This window comes from Pipra filicauda, unplaced genomic scaffold (assembly GCF_003945595.2).
Source record: "Pipra filicauda isolate LSUMZ 115617 unplaced genomic scaffold, ASM394559v2 scaffold391_size691406_pilon, whole genome shotgun sequence".
NCBI classification, from domain to species: domain Eukaryota; kingdom Metazoa; phylum Chordata; class Aves; order Passeriformes; family Pipridae; genus Pipra; species Pipra filicauda.
This window is the reverse complement of record NW_024104522.1, coordinates 368,528-383,629: the sequence shown is the minus strand read 5'-3', so window position 1 is coordinate 383,629 and position 15,102 is coordinate 368,528. Positions and strand designations below refer to the sequence as shown.

Sequence of the window (15,102 nt, the reverse complement as noted above, 5' to 3'; positions counted from 1 at the left end):
TCCCAGTTGTAGCAAGGCAACGGTAAGAAGGAGCCCCCCCCAGAGCCCAGGGCAGCAGCAGGCAGGACCCTCCCCATGCAGCAGTTCAGCCCCTGAAATGCTTCTCATCCACTCTGTGCAGAGCAAATGCATGTTGGTTGGTTTACATGATTTGAATTTCTAAATTAAACCTCTTACCAGCAAGCTAGAAGCCCAGAAACGCCACCAGTTAGTTTTCATGTTAATTTTACATCATTCTCTAAGTCAGGAGAAATAGTAATTACTAGAAATGGTAATTACTAATTTAATCTAGGCAGCTCTGCTAAGCAGGAAATCCATGCAGCCTCCAAGGGAAGGCATTCTTCTTACACTCTCTGCCTTTGTTTTTGCTCCCCATCCACGCCAGATTATCTCCTTTCTTTTCAGTACACCCATCCTCATCACTGCCATGGTGAGCAGCACAACCAGGACACGATGCCTGCCCTGTCCTCCAGCTGCCCCCTTCTCCTGAGACTCGAAAATCCCCCTGCCCCAAGTCAGACACGTCCCCTCTCACAGCCCCACTGCCCACACCTGGGGTGTTTTCCAAACAACAGCCAAACCTCCAACACTAATATCTGACCCCATGCAAAAATTGTGTTTCAAACCAGTGGGGACATGAATAAGATACAGCTCCAGAGAAGAAACCATCAGTGTTCCATCCCACACAGGATCAAAAAAAAACAAAGAAAGGAGTGGGGAATGGTTGCTCTTTCATTCTTTTTTGTTCTCTGAAGTATGGAAAACCTGCTGAAAAGTTCTATACAAATTACAAACAGATCAAATTGTGCTCTCCAAGATACCTATGTGACATTAACAGGAACCAGAGCCACACAGGAATAGCTGAGGGTACAGGTCAGATCAGAGTATTTAGGTTTTTATATTAACTGAAATAAGTAATCCTCAAATCTATATGAAAGTCACAACAGGCCAGTAAGCATCCAATCAAGACAATCCAATTTAACATTGATGGAAACAAAGAATCCTGATTTCATGGGTTCATTCTGTTCTTAAACCTAGATATTATTCCTAGATATGCTTCCCAGACATTATTATTGTACTATACAGTCTAAGATCAGATACAGTCACCAAATCCCAGAATCACTCAGGATCTAAAATAGCAAACTGAAGCTGAAGTTTCACTAGAGGTACAATCTCTGGCATCTTCTTCTATGGCTTTTCAAAACAATGCAGGTAAAAAGAGCTGAAGGATTTTGATGACAGAATATAGATCTTAAGAGCTACACACATCAACCTTTTATATTACATTTTTAGGTAAATTTGATTATTCAAGAATTCAATTTGTAGATTAATATAGAGTGATTGGAATACATATATCCCAGTATCTTAATTTTTTACATTCTTTGAATTAATCTTTATTTACGTGCAAGTGAGACCAGAGTAAAATTCACCTGCTCTGTGTTCATAGGAAGATGTCACCCAGTTTTCATGCAGGGAGCCAAACGTGATTCCAAACCAACATTTTTTATAAAGTTTTTCCATTATATTTCAGCTAAAAATATTTGCAGTGCTGAGAAAGCAGCACCACTTCTTTATTCTGGCACCTAAGTTCAGATTTCTGCAGTAACAAAGACAATTCACAAATTAAGACAGTCTTTGTTAAAACTGCAAAAATCTCTGCTATAGACATTTAACCAGATTTACTTGGATTGAAGTAATTCCTCTCCAAAGGGCAACGTACAGTGTGAAACATCATCTGAGCTATTTTGCTCATAAGGTACTTGAAGTATCAGCCGGTGCAAAGGCTTTTGGGAGCACCCTCCCTGCACCCCAGGGAGCTCAGCTGCTCCTCAGATTCCTTCCTGGTGAATTAGGGTAAAACTGGAGCCCTGGGGAAGCACAGCAAAGACACTGCAGGACTATCCAGTGTGCTCCCTGAAGCCAGGCTGCATCCAGAACTAAGAACAGGCACCTTTTCAGCTGAGCTGTCCTAACCCAAATACTATTTGATGAGGTGGCCAGCTCAGGTTAACAGCATTACTGTATGGGATTTGAAGGGATTTTTGCAAGGTTGACTCAAAGTGTAGCTTAAGTGAAATAGTCTCAAGATCTAGGTAAGGTAACTCCTCCAAGAATATACTGGCTCTCAGCTTTTGGTGTTGGCATTTGCCTTATTTATCTGCTTTCACCAAATGACAAGGGAACTTTGAATTTTTCTAGGACACACCTGAGAAAGAAAAAAATAAATACATTTTCAAGGGTGCAATTATTGAAGAATCAGTATTGGAACTAACAGCACTAAAACAAAGTGCCACTGCAATGAAGCATTTTCTGCCTCAAGAACTTGCAGGCAGGAAAGATGGGATTATATATATCACTGTCACTGTACAGTACAATTGCATGACATCCAATCAAAGTAAACAGCACATGGTTTTATTTTCAATTGCTGACTTCCAAATGGATAAAACTGTGAAAAGAATAACAAAGCAGATCTCCATTTAAAAAGATTGTAAGATTCTCAGGAACTACCAGTGCAGCAGGCCAGCAACATTCCCCCTCCTCCTGCTCCTGGGGATGCTTTAGAACACTGTGCTTGGCTTGGTAAATACCAGGTACCTGCAGCAGAGCAAGCAAAGAACAAACTTTGCCCTCATGTGAGGGCTTCACTGGAAAAGACTTTCAGAAGAGACTTCTTTATAAGGAATGAAGTTCCCTCACTGTTTGGGCATTGGTAATATCTTTATGTACATACACACTTATGTATGTACAAACACACACATACAGATTTTATACCAATGAGAACTGTCAGGAATAAAAGAAAAGGACAAAAAAGAACAAAATGGACCAAAAGGCCTAATCTATGCAGAAGCTCTATGTTCTATGCCATGATGAAGAGTAGTCCTGTCATGACTAATTTTCCAGTTGATGGCCTATAAGAGGATGAAGCAGTATTGAAGAGGTAATCTCCTGTGTCCCAGCAATTACCATGCACAAATATTAATATGGTTCATTCCTGTGTTCATGACTCCTGGAGGGTCACCCTCCAGGGAAGTAAGGCAACTTACAGGGATGGAAGGAGGAAAAAAGGCAGGGTCTGATGACTGGCACTGATGCCATGTTGGCCACCTACTCATGCCCAGAAGAACTGCACTGTGAGCTAGGATTTGGCTCCAGTTCAATTACAAGAGTCACCAGATTCTTCTCCTTAGGCTTCAGACACACAGGAGAGCACATCTGCTGTACTGCTGCCCATATCCTTCACTTACCTTCCAAAAACTGTGTGCTTCTTGTCCAGATACGCACAAGAGCGGAATGTGATGAAGCTGGAAAGAATAAAGACATAACAGTTACCATATTGTCCCACTGACCCTCAACAACAGCCAGGAATGCTTAAAAACAGAAAGTTTATGGAAAAGCTCTTGGAGAAAAATAAGCCCCCCTCCCTCTCTGGCTCCTCTCTGGGAGGCCCGCTGACAAAACATCCTTTAACTCCTCAGTTTTGGGGGTTTCATCCTGGATTTCTGGAGTTTTGACTTCTCACTTTTACACCTTTATCCCTAAAGAATATTCCAACCATGGGGCCTTGCACCAAGTCCAAGATTAATCTGAGCATCTGCCTCCTTGGCCACGCAGGCTCTGGGAGCAAGGCAGGGAGACATGCACGACAGGGAGCTGTATCCAGCAGACACAGTTACATGGCACAACAGTCTCTGCAGTGGAAATTTCATTTTTTTGGATATTTACTTTTTGCACTTCTCTTCCCTTCAGTTGGCCTGTTGGTGATCCATTTCTCCCCTGGACAAAGAGCAAACTTGTGCTTCAGACACAAATACCCCAGAATAATACTCCAAAGTGTCCAAAGTAATGAAAACCTGTGAAGCCTGGATTTTTAATTAACTGGACTTTTAATTTTGGGGGCTGTATTCTTAGACTTTATCATGGGAACTAAATTACAAATCCAAAGTAATCTTTACTACTAAAACCTCTCTCTAAAGCTTGATGCTTCTTTGGAAAACTTGGCCTACAAGTGTGTGAGACAGAGGTTTCCACACTGAGCTCTGCAGACCACAATGGCCCGCCTTGGCTGGACATGCAGTGCTGGCTCTCCTCCCTGTCCCCATCTGTTGCACCACATAAGAGACAGCTAAAAATATATAAGCATTCCAAAAACACTTTTCCATATAAGCAACTGCCTCAGGAAGTTATATGATTGCAAATAGGAGGGGCTGTAATGTGCCAGACAATCTATTAAGACGTGGAGGAAAGCACTGAGATGCTGTACAGGATGCAAACTCCTACACAGGGCACCACTTTATTCCTGGATATCCAATACTTAAATACATCATGTGGTCAGTTATGTAGCATTGTAATAAAAAGAAATCTGAGCGGTAGCAAATATACAGAGAAAGCTTCTAATTCATTACTGCCAGTCAAAATAAAATTAAGGATAACAGAATTAATTTGGGATGACCCCAGAGGAGAAGTCCTGAGCATTACTGAAGCATCACCTTGCAGAGGGGACACAGCTCCCTCTGTCCTGCACTGCCTGTCACCTATGGGGAAAGCTATTCAGCAGTTCCCAAGGCCACAGCATTTGTCAGAAGTGTCTCAGTGATGCCCAAGAAGCTTTATAAATATGGGCAGCTGGAGTCTCTTAAGGACTTATATATAAAGGAATTTCATATTACATTTGCAAATTTTAGGAGAACATACAATCACATTTACAGCAGCAAATGTGACTCAATATGGCACATCACTCATGATCTCTGTAACTTCTGTTTCTAGAATCCCTGCTTTTTTTTTTTTTTTTTTAAAGAAAAGAAGAAATAAGTCTCTGCTCTCCCATAATTTAGCACCTGAGTGCTGGCAACAACATTCAAATCCAAAATAAGTTGTACAGCAACTTGATCCTGCAAACTGCCCAACACGTGCTTAGCCTTAAGAATGTGAGTAAGCCTATTAAAGGCCCTGAGACAAGCACTTGTGTTGAATTAAAGCAAACCACACTGCTGCAGAGTTTATAAGCCATAATAACATTTACTATCATGAAGACCAACACCAAGAACCCCCTCCCTTCCTCTTCAGTCCCAAGACACAGTATTGTACACACCCACACACACATTCTCTCACTCTCCTGCTGCTCCCGATAAAAGAACAACTTTGGAGCAACCAATAAATAGCTGGCTCAAAGAGACATTTTCAAAGGATGGCAGGCAAACACCCATATTAATGTTACACACAAACAAGGCTATTACAACTTCAGCATCTTTACATTTCCTTGGTGTTACTTTCTGCTTTTTTATGCATTTTTTCCTCATTTTAGTCCTCATTCTGCTTTTGTACATTGAAAAACAAGTTATTATCAATCCCAGATTGTGCACTTTGCCATGTCTGGGTTTAAACATTTCAAAAGAGCAGAACTGTTCTTTATCAGGTGACTAAAAAGAAGTAACATTTTCATAGAGTGTATGTTTCATTTCATTAAGCCCTTTCAAAAAGTTCAATACAGGGCTAAATTTAAACAGAGTGAATAGGTATGATCTTACAGGGGTAACACTGGGGGCACACTGACAAAAACAAACAAAAACTTCAAATTATAAAACCAGAAAAGACAAATTACTGATGATACAATAAATCTCTGGGTCTTATTGCCATGCTTCACTTTGCTCTTAGATTGGTAAGAGCAGCTGTAGCCCTGACTGGAACATGCAGCACCTGACAGAATATTTCACTTGACTGAATTTTAAAGAGTAGCTCATAAAATGTCATTTGTTTTCTTAACAGAGTAAGACACAATGTCCAGAGGGAAACAATAAAGCATAAAAAGCAAGTGACTACTTACAACTGTGATTTGTTTGTGTTGGGTCCTGAATTTGCCATACTAAGAACACCACGTCCTGTGTGGGACAAATTGGGCTTGAATTCATCTTTGAAAGGTTTTCCCCAGTAAGATTCTCCTCCTTAAAAGAGAAAAGACAGAAGAATAATGTTTGTTTTCATTAGTTCCCCACTGTGTTTTGTAACAGGCACTGACATTAAACTCAAGGTTTCCAGCACCTGGATCACTACCTGTGTCATCCACTGTTACCTCACCCCTATCACTAGGCCAGTATTTGAGCTCGACCTTGAAATCTGATGTTTGCAACTGGCAACAAAATTCTGTGCCTCACACTATCAGCTGCAACAGAGCACACTGCTTATCAACAGCCTTATGTGTCCTGTGCTGAAGAACTGTCAAGGATTTCATTTTTTACTGCTGGTCCACCATCATTTTTCTCCTTTGAGACATTAAATCTTTAAAATTGGCTTTCTGACAAAACACAGAGCAAAGAATTACTAGTTTAATTGCACCCTGGATATAGCATTGCTTCCAGAAATAAAATATCAGGGAGATGAAATGCATTCATAGAATCAACTAAGCACAGGAGCTATAAGCTCAAATGCTTGATTTCCAGCTAAACAATCCGGAATGATGACACATGGTCCTCCAAAATAACAGGCATAAATTAGATATTTGGACTAGATACCTGGATGATGTGAGCACTTAAATGCAATGAAGTCAAAAGGATGACAAAACTGCACAAACCCCAGTCGCAGCCCTCCAAAACTGATTTCTGTGACTGTGGACAGAGAGAGGGTCTGGCAGAGCTCTCCCCCTGGCTGTCATTTTTACATTATTTATGACAGATCTGACATTTTCATTTGCACTTTCCACCAGGATCATTCTTAATAAGAAAAACGAAGACTGAGATGAGTCATAGTTTTACAGTCAAATCCATAATCCTGTTTGACAAACCATGAAAAATATTTCACCTTAGGACAGTATTAAAAATAAAACAAACAAAACTATCCAAACAGACAGCATGACTGGTCCATCTGCAAAACAGGCTCAAGAATCCTCTGGAGTAAGTGTATCACTGGTGCAGCAGGAGGTCAGTAAAGGATCTGTGGTGCTCAGTGGCCATTTGCACATGGAACACACAGAAGCAGTTTGATGACACGGCTGCACAGGCAAGAGCAAATAAAACCGAGGAAGGGAACAGCCTCCTACTGAAAACCTCATCCAAAAAAATCACAAGAGTGCATTAAATGAGAAAAGAGTTTCAGATGATACCATGAAAACAAGGCATCACATCTGGACAGCTGAGAGTGGAACTGAATAAGTGAGATTTTGGAAGAAAGCGACCCGCTTAAAAATCCAATTAATCATGTTCAAAAGATTTATTAATAGAGTTGAGTGTTGCCTGCTCTGCAACTTGACAAGAGGTGGCAAAAGGGGACAAACCCTGTAGGGATTTTCTGTAATCAGGGGTAGAGGAGTGATTACTTCCACAACCCTTGGCTATTGAATATTTTAAGATTAGCTAAATTATATCAGCTTGATCCCATATGCCAATCTTTTCCAGTAGTGGATGACAAGCATATAGTCCAGCTGCAGCCAGCTCTAGAGGAGTTTGTGCTGGCTGAAGTTTTCAGAGGATACAGGACATGAGCACAACCTGTTGAGATGGGACACAGCAGCAATTGGCCAAACCTGTGAGTCCACTACACCCTTCAAATGCTTCCAGTATGCAGGGAATGTAATTCCATGCTGGAATTACAGCTTTGTCAGCCTGCTGAAAGAGAGTGGAATCAAGCCTAAAGCCTTCACCAGTCAGAAAAATTATTCAAAAGGAAAGAGAAAAATTGTGAATGACAGAGACTCTCTCTCTTTCTGGCACAACAACCAACCAGACCCAAGAGCCTGCAGACAGGAGTAATGAGCCATGACCTTTAGGTTTTGGAATATTTATTTTTGTATAATTTCATTTTGGATCATGCACTGCAGGTCAGAATTAATCTCGTGTGTGAAGGCTAACTTTGGTGCGTCCCAGTTCTCTGCAGGTAAGGGCTAATATTTTAGCAGATAGTTACAGCATGAGATCCAGCCCCTGCTTCCCTCTCTGTCTGCCAAACAGCTGTTTGCCAGGCTAATTCTGACTGCCCAGGAGCTGCAGCAAGAATGGGAATGGCCTGTGCAGAATGTGCCTAAAAGGCCAGACGTCCTCTGAAGGACAGAGCTGAAGTGTCTGTGGAGACCAGGCAGCACAGACTGGCAAAGGGTGGTGGAGACACTGCAAAGGCACTCAGACAGCAGTGCAGGCATGGTCTGGGGATTTTGTTGTTGGTTTGTTTCAGGTTTTTTAATAATTTAAAGAGAATACTTTTTTTTTTTTAATTTAAGGAGAATACTTTGGGATTTTCCTTTTTTTTTAAAGAAAAAAAAAGGAAAATCCCAAATAGCCTGAACGTGCTTTTTGTCAAACTCCTGCTAACCTCTGGAATTGTTCCAGGCTTCAAGTATCTGCTTGAAGCAGGACTAGACCGAGCAAGCCAGAAGATGGCAAGTTGCACACATGTATTTTTTTACTTACTGAAACCCAGCATTACTTTCCCTGTGAAGATTTAAGTGCAGACCCCTCATCAGTCTAGTGCCATGGCAGCACAGTGCCTAATGCTCAGCTAGGGGGGCTGCAACAGGGATTTCACATTCTTACATTTCAGATCTCAGTGTAACCTTGGGAAAATCACTCACAGCCTCCAAACCTAATAATAATATTTATGAGGTGTTGGGAAGTATCTAGCAGATTTGACTGCGTTTAATCTCAACACAGTTGGGAGTGTGGCTGTGCCATTTTCTTAGTTTCCTGAAAGCAGGATGGATGCAGACAGGGGAGGTGGGAGCATTGCAGCGTCTGGCTCCTGCCCTCTCATGTTACACTCTCAGAATGTGCCAGAAAGAGAGGAGGCTCCTCCTTTTATTCCCCAAATCTTCCTCCGAGCACACCCGGATCACTGCTGAGTAGACACAGAGTCAGGACACAGCAAACCCCTCAGTCCAACACTGATGCAGCACCTACAGGCAAAGCCCACAGAAAACAAGAATTTCCTCTGGGTGTTGGATGCCCAGCTGGCAGCACTGCCCCTCACCTCACCTTCCTCTCAGCTTACTCCTGATAAGATTATCTGCTGGGCACTAGATTATCTGTGGTGCCTACTGGACTTGCAAATGTTTCTGAGATCCTATTACAAAAAGTGCTGGAAAAAAATTCAGGGGGCTTCTGTGCTGAAGATCAGAGGAGTTCTCATGGCAGCAGCCATGGCCCCAACAGGTACTGCCACTGGCTGGATTGGTGCTGGGAGTACTTACACCCCCCCCGGGGATCTCCTGCGTGCACGGAGCTGGAAATGTGCTTGAGATCAGCCACAGAAACCCACTGGCCTTCAACAGCATTTCACGTGTTCAACGCCAAAGTCTTCAGGAGCCAGAAAGAGCTTTTGTACAATTTGGTAGAACAAAAATCACATGCCTACTCAAGATACCCCAGGTTCAAATCTGAAGGAAGTTGGGAGACAATTCCACATGTTTTTCACTAAAAAAACCCTTCTCTTAAATTAAAGAGGCATTTAACTCATTCTCACACAGAGATGAAACAAGACAGACCACGCAACTCTTAAAAAATATTAATAATTTCCATGGCTATCCAGAGTGGCAAGATACTTGCACATAATACACTTAATGTACCTAAAATAGCTTGTGCTGAAGTGTGGTTAGTTACTCAGTCTCGTAGCTGCATCTTGTGCTGACAGTGAACAGGTGAACAGATCTGAACTGACATCTGAAGCAATCACACATTAAGCCACTCTCTAGAAAAAAGCCACATTTTCAGATTATCTTTTGAACTAAACCAGATTACTCTTTGGTAGTTTTTGTTTCTACTAAAGGTATTTTCAAAAATTTTATGAGGTAAAATCACAGAATTTGTACAACTTTGTTGCAAAAAGCTGAGAGATGCACCTAAAGCTTCAGAAATGTAGCATTCCAAAAGCCAGGTGTGGGCTGGGAATCATCATTCATGACAGTTGTGATTTTAAATAAATCCTTCCTTTTTCTGGCATAAAAATTGCTAAGCAGTGGTAAGGAAGTGGGAGGGCTCTGATTCACAAAAATGATGGCTTACTTTCTGTAATTTTCTTCTTGTCATTTGGAACAACGAGGTACATAATAACATCTGACACTTCTGTAGAGCTTTCCAAGTGAGATTCTGGAATCATTTTGCAAATATGAAAGCCTCAGCTCAGGCAGCAAGTGCTTCTCTCCTCTCAGCTCAGAGGACATGGTACTCTGAACCCCACATACCTGTGACAGGATTTGCAGAGGGGCTGCAATGTAAAAGGAGTATATTCTGGATAAAAAAGGCTTGCTCTTGCCCATTTGCTGAGCTTCAGTCAGGCATGAATAGGGGTTCTACAACTGACACAGTTTAGGAACTTGCTTTGTTAGGACATCACATTGCATTGACTGAGTTTGTCCACAGCCCTTTGCTATTGACATTTCAGAGGAGCTCTTGCTGCCAACTAAAATGCAATTCCCATTTCCCAGTGGTATTTTATCTTGGGACTTTTACAGCTGTTTTAGGCCTCCTTTGTGCCCTCCAGGATTCATAAAAGGACAGAGGCACACACAGGCTGATTCATGAGATCTTCCAACAGGTTGCAAGTCACAGTGGCTGAAAAATGCCTGTGCTGCTTTGAAAATGTAATGCTTTGCATACAGTTTCCCCTTTTTCATACAAAAGGGTTAGGATATTAAACCTATTTTTCCTACATGCAAATTTTCTTCTATTATTTGGAACACTGAAAACACAGAGCAGCTGCTCCACTTGCACGACCATGAGTTAGAATTACTCACAATGTTCAACCACTTAGTTGTTATGAACGGTAGGAAAAGAGATACGTCACAAATCTAAAATTCATTTTCAAATAATAAATCATTACAAAGAATGACCATGACTCAGCTTATTGCTCTGAATACTGCCTCTATGGGTGGTTATTTTGTTAGAAAAGAAATAAGCTGCTGCTGCACAATAAAATTTCTCCCAGTGGTCTTATGAAACATTAAGTTGAAGGTTGTAGAAAATGAGCCTGGTCCTCAAAATCAGTGTCAGAACTGTGTATCTGACTACTCTGGCAGTGCAAGTCTGCCAGCTGTGCTACAGGGAAACTATTCCCCACTCCTTTCCCAGGGTGGTATCTCAACTCCTGGATACCACAAGGCTAATTCCCACCCTCCTCCATCCCAAGGTCAACTGCTCAGTACCAGGAATCAGTTGTCCTTCACACTCCTGCTGGGTCACGGTTACTTTTACGACAGCCCAAAAGAGACTCATAAAGGACACTGGGGAGCTGAATAACAGAACAAAGTAGGGATCAGAGCTGCTTACAGAGAGGGCTGTTCAGCCAGAGCAGCCATGGAAGAGGATGGTCAGTGACCACCAGCTTGGCATTTGTGACCTCTGTGAAGTGCTTCCAAAACACAAGCACACTTAATCCAGGTGAGCTGAGAGCACAGTTGCAGTCTGTGTGACTCATAACCTTATGTCATGTAGTACTGAGTGTGTTCAAACCCACCCAGAAGATGAACAGTCCTGGCCTTAGCTGGCAATGGAGTAGGTGATCATCTGAGCATCTGGGTATTGCAACCATAAACCTGACACCTGCTGCTGAACATGAGATGAATGTCAGATGACAGAAACCAAATGGTGGGAAGATACTTGAACAAGTCTGTTCTAGTTCCTGAACTAATGAACAGGAATAATTAAATAAACAGAAGAAGAAAAATATATACAGGCTTAACGTACCTTCCCTGTATCAGTTTGGAAAAGGTGGTTTTTTTTTAAAAAAACCCAGGCAAAAAAAAAAATCCCAAACCTCTTAGCCAGAGACCATCAGTTAAGGCAGAAGGTTCTGTGTGGAAGGAGAAACAAAGTATGCTGTTTTTTCTGAAGTCTTCCTACAAAAGGCCTAACAGAAACAGTTTAAAATATTGACATTTAAAGGGTAACCTCCACATAGTCCTCCCTATTGCCAACTGAAGTATCTGGGAAGAAAGCCCTGTTCTACTCTCATATGCTTCTCTGATATTGCAGAAGTCAAGTTATTTACTTCTAAAGACCACTAAATCTTATGGTCTTTTTAGCCTTCAAAGATGCATCTTTTTTTTTTCCTTCTAAGAAACAGTGAATCAAAGAAATACTGAAATTCTTTGCAGTTGTCAAATGAAATAAAAAAGAGAATTTATCCTGCAAATAACATAGAGGACCCAGGTAAAAAAGGTACAAAGTACTGAATCCCAGTGCTTTACTCCAAAGCTTTCCTAACATGAATGCCTGTGATCACATTAACGAGGCACAAACCAATGGACCAACCCTTCCAGAGCAGGGGAGCCCAGGAGGGCATCACTGCATCTGCCAGGCTCCAGCTCTGCTGCTGAGCTGCACCTTCCTCTGCCTGTGCTCTTGTGGAGACAATATCAAGGAGAGAACATCAAGCCAGACAGGCACTGAGGTCTGGCCACCTTCTTACAGCTCGACACACACAAGTGAAATTTCTGCCTCCCAGTCAAGTGCCCTGGATCTATCAGGTAGTCAGGAACAAATCCTGACAGACTGCTTGCACTCTGTGAACTGTCTAAGCAGCTTCATTTAAGAAAGTATTAAACACACAGGCATGACAGCTCAAGAGCAATCCAGCAGCCCACCACGCTGTCCATTTAGATTTTCTTGTGATATTATCATATTCGATAAGCGATTAAATAAAGATACTTAAAATTCAACTGTCTTCAAGAAATAAAAACTATTCAGTTGCAAAAAAGACATTTGTACTGTTTGGACTCTATCATAATTACAGTCAGTCTCTAAAAATTTGCAACACTCATGTCCATTTGAGCATACACTGTTCATTTTATTAGAACTTTAACAGTCCTGACAGATGTTTGCAAGACATCTCGCCTGCGATATATTCATATTTAATTAAGAACGACACAGAGGAAAACAAGATGGAAAAGACTAGAGGTCATTAGACTCTTTTTTTTTTTTTTAAGTGTATATGTAGGAGGATTTTTGCATTTCACTTCCTACTGGCTTTGCCAGTAGAGCTGAGTCTTGACCTTCAGTGCAGCAGCACTGCCAGTCCTCTGCCAACTGTTAATTGTGCTGTCTTACAGCACTTCTGACCATTTGCACAAACAGAGACAGGAATGACACCAGAAAATTCATTTTGATTCCACAGCAGGATCTGAACTCCACCCTGCAAGGGTGAGAGGTGTCTGAGTCAACCTATTAAATCTCTCCTGTCTCCTGACACCTCCTTAATTTCTCATTTTAAAAGATGTTCCTAATTATGTCTTTTGGGATTTGAACCAAAACTTTCCTTATAAAAACTCAAATTGCATTTATTTTGACAGTCCAAGCAGAGATGGCAACAATTCTTGTTAATGGGCTTTTGCCATCCAAACACTGAACCTTTAACTAGTCTCATATCTTGCAAGGGTTGATTATCACATACACTGTAAGAAGAGCTGTTGGGCAACTCACACTGACATTATTTACACAGTAAATAGAGCTAAAGTATTTACCAGCTACAAGGGCTTTTCTAGATGACCTGTGAGCACACACAGAAGAACACAGTGCTTGCATATGACACATTTATGAACTGGAACAAAGATGCACAGAACCCCCCAGGACCAGGCAGGGAGCTGGGGACACTGGTGACATCCACAAGTGGGGAGATAAAAGGGTAAAGTGGAAAATGAGCAAATTTATAGCAGCAACTGGAGATATTACGAGGCATCTCTCCTGTGGTGGGCAATGAGGACCTTTCAGCTGCTCTGTCTCCTGACCATTCCTGACATGACTGTTACCAGATCTCCAGCTAAGGGAGGAAGAACAAGCAGAAGAATTTACTAACAGTGATCCTTAAAAGTTAGAAAAAGAGCAGCTTGGGCTTTACAAGGCAACTAGCTGGGAGAACAGATGGTACCTGGCCATTCACCAATTCTGAGACAGGTCTCAAGTATTTCATTAATGCTGAATTTGAAAGCAACTTTGCATGAATGTGTTTCTTCCTTTGTTCTTTGACCAGGAAGGCCAGCTGTAAAATCATTATAATTTTCATTTATTTATTTTCTGAAATAAAAAGGAAGCAAAAATCCAACAAAAATTCTGCATGGAAGAGTTTCTGAGCTTTGGACTTGAGAGTTTATCAAATGAAATTCTGAACATGGTCAACATGGTCATAAACATATATCAATAAAACCTCTCCTTTAAAGTAAACACAATGTACCATGTAACAGCATTTAGAGAATTTTAATCTACAAACTGTCTGGAAATAAATGTAACAACACAGCACATGAAGTGAAAACAGTTTACTTGATTCAAAGCCAACCTTACCTGTTCCTGTCCCAGTAGGATCACCTCCTTGGATCTGCAGAATTAAAATTAAATCAATGTTACATATGTATCCATGTGAAAGACATTAAATACAAACCATAAAAGCCAATGTTGCTTGATTTTCCTCCTTCTATACTGTGTCATGTTGACAAGTCAGCAAAAAGAAAACCATTACTATTTATTTGGAGTTGCTTTTATCAGCTGTCTGTCGCCCCTTATGTTGCTTATCCAAGAGCAGAATGACAGTTTTATAAAAATAATATGTCTCTTGTGGGTAAACAGGGAAAATAACCAGTCTCAAATGGGTTAACCAGATCATCCTTTCTATTATGTGCTGGGTCATAACCTGCTTTTTAACTGATGATGCACTGCTTTCGGAACAAAAAAGGCTTTACATTTTGCCACCAACCCTCCACATGAGGGAAGGCAAGAAATGAAAGAATATGGAATATTTTTGTATCTGAATCTGTATTTTCCTGTATCCCCCTCACTGTCTGCAGTAGAAAAAATCCTCATGTGAAACCAATCTTTCAGCAACAAAATTTATCACATGCATTAATCACTGCACATGTAGGATCTACAAAAATAATATTCCACATTCTAATGCCAGTGCAGGGAGTGTGCCATGGCCAGTTTCACACTAACAGCACACAAGCACAATTTTAGTTGTGAGTTTAACTATGAACTGAGATATACAGTGCTGTCAAAGGAAAAAAAGCTTTTTGTAGGATGACAGGATGGAATGTAACATCCAGTGATGTTCCCTGAAAGATGTGCTCTGCCTTCAGGATCAAGTTGTTAATTCTTCTGAAAGGAACTTACAGGGCAGCTACTGTATCCCAGACTGCCTGGA

The 15,102-nt window shown here is 41.2% G+C and overlaps 1 protein-coding gene across 2 annotated transcripts in view; it reads right to left on the bottom strand.

Moving 5' to 3' along the window:
* PPIL2 (peptidylprolyl isomerase like 2) overlaps nucleotides 1–15,102 on the bottom strand; it is a 69,062-nt gene that overhangs the window by 10,592 nt on the left and 43,368 nt on the right. For both annotated transcript variants that reach the window (XM_027733103.2, XM_039385057.1), the window contains 3 exons: nucleotides 14,250–14,283; nucleotides 5,822–5,939; nucleotides 3,246–3,302 (listed from right to left, as the gene is read on the bottom strand). In XM_027733103.2, coding sequence (XP_027588904.1) covers nucleotides 3,246–3,302; nucleotides 5,822–5,939; nucleotides 14,250–14,283 — 209 coding nt within the window. The remainder of the gene's footprint in view (nucleotides 1–3,245; nucleotides 3,303–5,821; nucleotides 5,940–14,249; nucleotides 14,284–15,102) is intronic.